Genomic DNA, 10,360 nt, shown 5'->3' on the forward strand with positions numbered 1-10,360 from the left:
ATATATATATATACACACACACACATACACACACACACACACGAAAAAGAATTTCTCACAGTCTCCATAAATGTGGCCAACATGGAGGGTAAAATAAACTGGGACTCTTAGTTCTTGTTTTGCTTTTTTTTTATTGTTGTTTTGTTTTTGGTTTTGGTTTTGGTGTTTCTCTGTGCAACAGTCCTGGCTATCCTGGAACTTGCTTTGAAGACCAGGCTGGCCTCGAAATCACTGAGATCCACCTGCCTCTTCTTTCCAAGTTCTGGAACTAAAGGTGTGCACCACCACTGCCCAGCTTTTTTTGTTTCTTTAGATAATGTCTCTCTACCTAATCCAGTTCAGTCTTGAAGTCATTATGTAGCCTAGGTTGACTTTAATTTATGATCCTCCTGTCTCATCCTTCACACACACACCCCACACCCCCCATCCCACCCCAAGTGCTTTATAGGTAGGTATCGTGGTAAACTTAATCTGCCCTCTTTATTATCATTAACATATATCATTTATATAAAATAATGGTTTTCAATACGACAATTTCACAATATTCTTTGATACTATTCACAGCCCCCCCCCCTTTTAGCCTCCCTTGACCCTCTATTGAATCCCGCTGGTTCCTCTGCCCATCAAAATAGAAAAATATGAAGTAGTCTCCAAATCTGCATTCCAGTTTGAGTATATGTTCTGCTGGAGCAAAAACCTGACCTGATGGTAAAGAGGAGACAGGAGTCAGAGGAGATGCCTTCAGTTCTCCTACCGTACCTTTGCTAAGCCCCTTACTTAGCCTTACGACCCATGACTGCCTAAACGACCCTGGAGGGGCTGGGGAACCCACCACATCTAGACTTCCAAGATTAATTTAACTAAATCAAAACCAACATAAAGAACAGCTGCTAAGCAGGCAGTGGTGTACACGCCTTTAATCCCGGCACTCGGGAGGCAGAAGCAGGCAGATCTCTGTGAGTTCAAGACCAGCCTGGTCTACAAAAGCTAGTTTCAGGACGGACAGGCTCCAAAGCTACAGAGAAACCCTGTCTGGAAAAACAAACAAACAAAAAACAAAAACAAAACAAAAAAACAGCTGCTAAAATTATGACTGTTGCTCCCTAAAATTATGACTGTTGTATCCTCACAGAATTTTACCCATAAATGCTACCACTATTAACTACAAATAATAATTCCAATGTTTTCAGCTTTCTATAAAAGTATATGAGCCAAAAAAAGTATATGAGCCATAATATAAACCTCTCCTTACAAGAAGCAATAAACAGATTTAAAATATGGTAGAACTTCATTTGCATGTAGATATCAAATAATTCACCCACAGCAGACAGTATCATAGCAAATATGGTGATAGATGAAAATGCAGTTAGTGTGTCCAATGTATGTTTCTAGAATAAGACCTTGTATTAGTGAGCAGACACCTAAGAAGAAATCAGGGTTTCATGGTGCTGAAGACTTAGATGGTACTGGTAAGTCACTACACGGTGACAATACTTTTCATGAGAGGGTGGTTTTACTGGAGGGCCATTAAGGTTTTTGTAGCTAAAATATATGATGGGTTTTTTTTTTCATGTAAATGGCCATAGTTCAAGTTCACATGGAAATTATAGCATTTAACTATTTTGATTTATTTTTATTTTAGGCTACAGAAATAAGCTCTACAACGAAAATGAAGTATAGAGACACAATAAAAGTCACTAGTTTCAGGTAAGTAGGAAGTTATTTGGAAAATGTTTAATAGAGTAATATTGCTTGAGATTAAGAATCCTGCGAAAATGCTACCAATATCAAGGTATTTAAGGTTAAGTAAGAGGATTATTTTCATTCATACTAAATAAAGGCAAAATTGGAGTTTTTAAGGTAGCAAAACAAAAAATTATCTACTGCACGCAGCTGTTAGGGAAGTAGACATAGAGAGGCCGTTATACCCGTGCCCGTGCAGCATCTGGAAAACTCCAAGAACAGTTATAAAATGATGGGAACAAAGGCAAGATTACAAGAGATTGGTATTATGAAAACAGTATGGTTATCCGGATAACTATGACTTAGTATCCAGTATCAACATGTTATGCAAAAGTTATTTGAAACGCACAAGACATAGGATCGGTCATACGTTCTTTTAATTACGAGAGGGGAAAGCAAAACAGAACCACCACGCAAAACGGTAAAACTGCCAAGTTTTGGAAAAGCCAGGAAAGCCGACTTCCCGGTTAGCAGCCGGGACGAGTACACAATTGCACAAAACTAGGCGGATGACAAGGCCTGCTCACAAAAACCGTTACAAGGTGACAGCCATCAGTCATCATCCCGGATTTAATTAAGACCCCCCCCCCCCCTTCGGCCAGGACCAGGAAGCCTGGCGAATCTAACTTCCCCCACAACCATAGTCGCTCGCCAGAGCTCCTCAGCCCTCGCCCTGGGGCAGCAGGGAGCCCACTGTCCACGGCACGCGGGAGTCACAATCCCGCTGGCCCCGAGGAGATCGGGCGGGGCGGGGACTCAGGGCAGTGCCGCCGGGACCGGGGAACACAAGGGCGCGGGGCTCACCAGCTGCCGCACCTCGTCGAAAGCGGCCATAGCCCTGGTGAGACGTCACGAAACGGTGGTCTCAGGCCGGACCCAAACGCACGTCCCGGGCGGCTGCGGAGAGAGGACCCGCTGGGCGTAACCGGCGGGGCGCGGGGCGGGGCGAGCCAGGCGACCCGCAGCCGTTAATGGGCGGGGCGGCCGCTGCCGAGAGGCGGCTGGGGCGGGGCCAAAGCCGGCGGGGGTGGGGACTCGCCCATGACTGTCAGGAGTTTTCCCGCGCTCCGGGCGAGGCTCTCCCGGGCGTGCTCCCTCGGGATGGTTTAGGCGAAAAAGCCACCGGGCGGGGGAAGAGGGTGACCAGAAATATGGCACTTGGAGAAAACGCTAGGCGCCTCGACGCCCCGCCACAGGCGGAACCAGCGATTGCCGGCCCGCGCGAAGCCCGGAAGTGGGCGTGGCCCGGGGGCCGCAGACTGGCGCAGAGATTGCGGCCCAAACGGAAGTGGGCGTGGTGGGGCGTGTCTACTGGGACACAGCCCCAGTAAGGCGGTGTCAGCGCTCGCGGGACGGGTTCTAAAGCTGGCGTCGCGTGCACCTAGTCGCTCTCTCTCTCCCGGTTCTCCAGACGTGCGGCTATGCTGTCGGGCTGAACCGTCCCGGGGCCGAGGAGCTGAGCTGCGGGATGGAGCCGAGTTCTGAGGCGATCGTGCGCTTTCTCACTGAGCGCGGGGGCCGGGCCCGACACTCAGAATTGGTGCAACACTTCAGGGACGCCCTGGGCGGCCCCCGGGAGCAGCGCACCCGCGCCCGCGAACACTTCAAGGATCTGGTCAACGCGGTGGCCACCGTGCGCACCGATCCCGCGGATGGGACCAAGTACGTGCATCTCAAGAAGAGGTTCTGTGCAGGGGGGTCCCCTCCGCTTGAGGCCTCACTCCCCCGGGATCCACCGCGTATCGAGGTGACTGAGGAGCCTGAAGTCCCGGACTTTCCAGCCAAGCCATGCGAGGGCAGCCAGCTCCAGGAGGGGACAGATCCACAGTTGTCTCTCGGCCCGGGGAGCGAACTCAGCGACCAGGAGCCTCCGATCCCTGCTCAAAGTGGGGCCCCGTCTAAGGACTTGCCACAGGAGGTCCAGACCGTGTCCTGGGCGTCAGTCCCCGGGCCTGGCGAGAACCTGAAACTCCCTGCACACAGCGGTGAGGAAGCTGAAGGGGGCAGTTCTCTTAGTGGGCCAAATACGCCGAGGTCGGCCCGTCAGAACTTTCGGGACCTGGTGATGGGCAGCTCCCCTCAACTCAAGAGGAGCGTGTGTCCCGGGGATGGTAACTCCGTAGGAGGTCGCAGCAGAGGAGGGGGCGACTCCGATAGCGCATCCTTGGCTTCGTCATCCGCCGAAGAGGAGAGCAGCGGTGGGGGCTCGGTGACGCTGGATCCTCTGGAGCACGCCTGGATGCTCTCGGCTTCGGAGGGCAAGTGGGACAGCCTAGAAGGGCTGCTCACTTGTGAGCCTGGCCTGCTGTCGAAGCGAGACTTCATCACCGGTTTCACCTGTCTCCACTGGGCCGCCAAGCACGGCAGGCAGGAGCTCCTGGCCATGTTGGTCAACTTTGCCAGCAAACACCAGCTGCCAGTGAACATCAATGCCAGGTCGAGCGGAGGCTACACGGCCCTGCATTTGGCAGCCATGCACGGGCACGTAGAGGTGGTGAAGTTACTCGTGGGGGCCTACGACGCAGATGTGGACATCAGGGACTACAGCGGGAGAAAGGCCTCTCAATACCTGAGTGAGAGCATCGCAGAGGAGATCAAGAACCTGGTAGGCGTCATGGACGAAGATGATGGGGACAGTGCCACCGGCCGCGGGAGTGGGCGCTGGAGACTTTCAAAGGTGCTCCCGTCACACCTCATCACTTACAAACTCTCCCAGGGCGTGGAAGATGGCACCGAACATCATCACCACCACCACCACCACCACCACGTCGCCGAGGTCGGGAGCAAGGCGAAAGATTCAGGTCGCAAAGCCTTGGGCAGCTCCAGCGGACGGTTAAAACCACGGCTCAACAAAATCCGATTCCGAACCCAGATCATTCACACCACTCCCTCATTCAAGGACACCGAGCAACCACTGGAGGAGGGCGAAGAGGAGGAAGAGGAAAGGTCCCTTAAGGGCCACTCATCTTCCTTCAAACTGAGACCGAAGTCCAATGTATTTGGGTAAAAAAACAAAATAATTCCTGCTAGAAATGCTAAGGTTTAGTTTTCTTCCAGATAGACTAATACTGGCAGTGGATAAGAAAGTGGAACCCGAAAAGACAGCATAAATTAGCATTGTAACTTGCAGACTTGGGGTGGATCTGTAGTAATCCTTCCCTGATCGCATTTTGGGGCAAGAGAACTTCTGGAATGATTCATGATGCAATGATTTGTGCCTCTTCCCCCACCCCACCCTTGTAACCAGGAACGTGTGAGAACTGGGACTGATTGATGACTAAGAGCCCCTTGGCTGTCACCATTACTAGACACCATGCACAGTAAGGACTATCAAGTATGTTTTCCTGAGTGACTCGTAGGACGTCAGAAAAGGCAAACTGTGTGTGAACCTGGTCATGGTTGTAAGTGAACAAACCTGCAGGCTGCCCTGGTTTTCTGCCGTTCGCACTTGCTCCTTACGGTGCTAGCAAAGGTCCAGGTCAGAGTGGAAATGTGAAATACAAATGAGAACTATGTGACTCGAGATGGGAAACTTGTAAGTAGCAGTTCCCATTTTTTTTTTTTTGAAACAAGCAATTTCAGTTTTAATCACTGAACTGAAGAAATAAGCAGCATTTGCTTTTGAGTTACTGTAATCTGGTTTGTGCCTATATAGGATTGTGCCTATATAACACTATTCAGTATACGGTACATTATTAATCTCATTTTTTTACATAAATAGAAGAACACTTAACAGCCTATGGTACTTTTTTTTAATGTGTGTCTTAATTATCACTAATTTGTTTTGCTTCTCTGAAATTCTAACCGTTCTGAGGTTTGTACTCTATGGTTTCTTTTTGATGAAGCTTACAATACTTAGACTGATTTACTTATTACTTAACAAGCCTTTTCTTGTTTAGAAAATATCAGAAATCAGCGTAAGTATTAATAGCCTATGCTTCTGTGAAGTAGTTATTAAATCAACTTAATACGGTTCTCATATAAGAGACATTTAATTTTATTAATACATTCATAATCTCTATGCTTTGTAGCAATATTTTGCAAATGTTCAAATTCTTTCACTTGATTTCTTTGTATCTACTCAAAGAGGTATGGTGTAATTACTGAAAAGCTAAATAGTTTGCCCATTTAAAAATGGGCAAGTTTAGTATACTTTATAAAAGGAAGAAGAAATGGAACCATTTCTGTATTTCAGTGCTGCTAGCTATTACATTTCCTTATAAATGAAAAAAATGCTACTCCTTAAAGTTAAACACTTTTATAACTGTGATCCTTAATTACATTCCATTCATTTGTGTTAGAGTAAATGGCTTTATAATTATTTTAAAATTTAACTCGCAAACGTATTAAATCTCGTAACAGGATTAGAAATTTCTGTAGGAGACTGATTTGGCGGTCCTTCTCTCTTAGTCTTTCTGGTCTAATTGCTGAGATATAAGTTGTTACAGCCTACAGAATAGAAGGAGTGAGCAGCCAAGCCCACAGAGTGAAGGAGACAACGCAGTTGTACAGAGCTGCAACATTTTGTTATTAACTAACTTTTCAAAGTCATAAAAATTCCTAACAGGTTTGTCACCTCTCTCTCAAGATAGCAGTTAAAGCTGCTTAAATATGAGTTGAAGATGCTCACATGAAATGCATAAGTTGTGGCTAAAGAGACGGAAGCTCAGTGGGTATGAGCACGTGTCCCGCAAGCATAAGGACATGTGTTTGGATCCCCAGCACCCATATTAAAGGCTAGGTATAGGGTTGCGGGTGCCTGTAAGCCAGCATGGGGAGGTGAGACAGGCAGATCCTGAGAGCCCAGGGGCCAGCCAGCTTACCTGAAACAGTGACTTCTGGTTTAGGGAAACAATGTCTCAAGAAAATAAGGAAGGCATAGAGGAAGTCTCCTGACATTCCACTCTGGCCTCAGAATAAGCACACATGGGTGCTCCCAAACACTCTTGTGCCTACACTACACACACATAAGTTGTTATCCACTTATGTGCCTTTATCTTTGTTTTAGGATTTAAGAAGTAGATCTATACATTGATAAGCACTTTCTGTATATATGAGTGAAAAGTCAGTGTAAAAAGCAGTCACGTGTTCATGTATATACATTCACTGTATCTAGTGCAGAATAAGCTGACAATTCCCATCGTGGACTTTTAATTTCCATATAAGGCAGCTATACAAGTAGATGTTTCAGAACTACATGAAGGTTCTATTGAACAGTCATTATTAATCCCTCCACATGTGTTAACTTTATTTTCACACTAAAAGTTTAAAGCTATAAAGCATTTAAATTTCCTGGAGTCATTCCTAGGCTGGCCAGAAAGCTCAGCAGATAAAAGTGGTTGTCTTGCAAGCTTGAAGACCTGAGTTTGACCCTTGAATCCACAATGGAAGGAGAGAACTCAATACTGAAAATTGTCCTCCAACCTCCAGTTGTGTGTCATGGCAATATACATTTCCGTACTCACGTAACTGTTATATACACAAACACAAAATAAATTTAAACTTTACAAACACCAAACAGAGGGAACTCCTAGCATTCCTTGTCATGATGTACTTTGTACAGTAACATTTTAAGCTACTTAACTTCATTCCTCTTACTTTTTAATTTCCAAATCAAAAGTAGAAAAAAATGATTTGTATAATTTGATAATTATCATGAAATTGTATTTCCCAATAGTTGCAATATATTGAAATACAGGCATCTATGAACCAGAGACTGTACTTTAAAAACGAGTTTGTTCTTGTGTCTTCCAGGTACGCTTGTAACTATGACTGTCGTTTTGCTTTTATAGTATAGAAAATGCAGGTAATGTGGCACTGGTTCGTTCACACCTGAGATACTGTAACGTGATGTTTTGTCTTTTGCTTTTTAAGTAGATCAAAGCTTGTGAGTTTCAGAATCTGTAAGTTTTGTCAAAATAAAATGTTCATAGTAGAGATCGAACTGTCTAAGTTTCTGTAGTCCTTTAGCTACTTTGCGTGTGCAGTGTTTTATGGTTTGCAAAATACTTTTCAACGTTTTAATTTAAAAAAATAGCTTTAAAAAGTTTTCCTACTTGCTAAGGATATGGGCTACAGCATCCCTAATTATAGGTAGAAAATGAAGGTTCAGGACCTTGAGTGTCTTCCTTTCCGAAACTGTCTTTCCTATACATGACATTGTCAGATTTTTTTTTTTGAAAAGTTGCTGTAGTTTGGCAGTAGTGATGTATGAGTCTCTTTGAACGAAGAACAGGACCTCTACCTCCACCTCTACCTTTTAAAAAGGAAAACTTAGAGGTTTGAGAAATGGCTCTGTCAGTACGGCGCATGTTTCGGCATTGCAATCCCTCACAGGCACCACAGGCACCACAGGCACGCCCAACTGCTTGTCTCCCGGGTGGAGCTAGAGCCTGTCAAGTTAATCAGTGTCAAAGATCACGAGGTGAATCTCAAAATTAAATACTCTGGTAATTTCCTGAAAACCAGCGTTCTTTTAAATTATGCCAGTTGTAGAAAGATGTATGAAACTGAGATCATGCTGGGCGGTGGTGGCGCACGCCTTTAATCCCAGCATTCGAGAGGCAGAGGCAGGCGGATCTCTGTGAGTTCGAGGCCAGCCTGGTCTACAAGAGCTAGTTCCAGGACAGGCTCCAAAGCTACAGAGAAACCCTGTCTTGAAAAAAAAACAAAACAAAAAAAAGAAAGAAAAGAAAGAAAGAGAGAGAGAGAAAGAAAGAAAAGAAAGGAAAGAAAGAAAAAAGCTATACTCAGAAAAATGTTTCATGTTTTCATTCATGCAGAATCTAGATTGTTGTGTATCCATTCAGTTATGTGTGTATACACACGCGCACACACACTTGAAGAAAGTAGAAGGGAAATTATTAGGAGAAATGGGGCTAAGAAAAGAAGAGGGGAACGAGGGAGGGTCATGGGTGAATATAAGCAGAGTAGACATTACACATGTAAAAATGTCATAGGGCATCTGTTATTTAGTGTGTTCAATAAAAGCATGAAAAGGGGTCTGAGAGCTGATGTAGCAGTTAACAGTGCTTGCTGCTCTTCCAGAGGACGCCTTAAGTTCCCAACACATCTGGCAGCCCCCAGCTATCCATAACTCCAGCTACCAGGGAATCCGCCACCCCATACTGGTACACACATGTCCACATACACACACATATGTGCCCATAAATTTTTTTTAAAGGATTGGAAACCCTTTTTAAACACCACCAAACGTGACAGGTCAAACCTTTATAAGATACCTAATATTTGGAGGATATTCCCATGAGGATAATTTTGAGGACAATTCCACATGAACTTGTTTCTCAAGGTACAGTGGTAGGATTGTTTATACGTCATTTCCTCTTTCATGTCACCGTGGTACATTTTTCCCTTGATCATCTTTTTAAATGCCAATTTCATCTCGAGAAGGGGCTTTTCTCTTCTGTTAATGAGTTTCCTACTTTGTCACTTGAATGTATCGTTGAAGGATGTGCGGCTAAGGGCCTCACCCTAGCTTAGCGCCTTTTGTGTTGAGGTGCTGTGGAAGCGGGTCCTTACACGGAAGCCTTTATAACAGGCATGCCAAGTGAGTCAAAGGTATTTTTCATGCAATACAACCCTTACGTGCCAGCCCGCCGCCTCATCCCTTACTCACCCAAAAGAGCATCTATTCCAACCCTGCAGGTAAAATCAGCTTTACTAAGATTTTTCAATTTGAGCAATTTAGAAGATTCAGTGGCTAAGGAAATTGTGCCTTGTAGGATGACTCAGCTGCATACTCTTGGCACAGTATGCTAGCTAGCCTTTTTATTATTCTAAGTACAGTAGACTGTCAGATAGCTACTGATTCTGTGGAATGACTGCTCCCCCAAAAATGGGGTAGGGAAATAAAGTTTAGTGTCTCATAGAGAACTTTGTTTGGGGAAGAAGGCATTTTTTTATTTTTTTTCCACAATATATATATGAACTATGTATATGAATATAATGTGTGTCTTTGACTACATTGCTCCTCATAGAGAAATTTTTAATAGTCGTTTTAGACATGGCAATGGGCTACCTCATAACACAGAACACTCACGTCTTTGAAAGTAACAAGCCAGGGCTTAGAGAGATGGCTCAGTAGTTAAGAGCCCTTGCTGCTCTTCCAGGGGACCCAGCTTCAATTCCCAGCACCCACATGGACTCACAACCACCTGTAACTTAGTTCTGGGAGATTCTGTGCCCTCTTCTGACCTCCGTGGGTACCAGTCACACATACATACATGTAAGCAAACACTCATACACATGAAAATAAGCAAATCTTTACAAAAAGAAAAGAAAAGAAGCCAGAGCCTTGAAAGGTAAAAATTAATCATTTTAGTTATTTGTTTGATTTTGGTTTTTCCAGACAGGTTTTCTCTGTGTAACAATCCTGGCTGTCCTGGACCTCACTTTGTAGACCAGGCTGGCCGCCAACTCCCAGAGATCTAGCTCCCTCTGCACCCGAGTGCTAGAATTAAAGGTGTGCACCACTATTACCTGGCCAAATTTATCATTTTAAAGCAAGCTTTTCTTGGCTTTTTTATTTTTTGGTCAAGAAACAATAAGCCATCCTGACCCAAGCTTTAACCAAAGGTAGCCTGATACAGAATGACAC

At 45.0% G+C, this 10,360-nt stretch overlaps 2 protein-coding genes across 3 annotated transcripts in view; one reads left to right on the forward strand and one right to left on the reverse strand.

The window, feature by feature from the left end:
- The window catches only part of Septin10 (septin 10), a 42,165-nt gene extending 39,425 nt beyond the window's left edge, over window positions 1–2,740 (reverse strand). The window contains exon 1 of one of the 2 annotated variants that reach the window (XM_057794648.1): window positions 2,560–2,740. In XM_057794648.1, the coding sequence (XP_057650631.1) occupies window positions 2,560–2,577 (18 nt within the window). In that variant the 5' untranslated portion in view covers window positions 2,578–2,740. Of the gene's footprint in view, window positions 1–2,547 lie in introns of both variants that reach the window. The other variant, XM_057794647.1, reaches the window with a different exon arrangement.
- A 333-nt stretch (window positions 2,741–3,073) lies between these two features.
- Window positions 3,074–7,673, forward strand: Sowahc (sosondowah ankyrin repeat domain family member C). Its single transcript, XM_057751986.1, has 2 exons — window positions 3,074–5,278; window positions 7,498–7,673. Exon 1 carries the CDS (start codon window positions 3,212–3,214, stop codon window positions 4,748–4,750), a length of 1,539 nt encoding a protein of 512 aa, XP_057607969.1. The 5' UTR covers window positions 3,074–3,211; the 3' UTR covers window positions 4,751–5,278; window positions 7,498–7,673.
- The last annotated feature ends 2,687 nt before the right edge of the window (window positions 7,674–10,360 follow it).

The sequence above is a fragment of the Chionomys nivalis genome, chromosome 19 (assembly GCF_950005125.1).
Source record: "Chionomys nivalis chromosome 19, mChiNiv1.1, whole genome shotgun sequence".
Taxonomy (NCBI): domain Eukaryota; kingdom Metazoa; phylum Chordata; class Mammalia; order Rodentia; family Cricetidae; genus Chionomys; species Chionomys nivalis.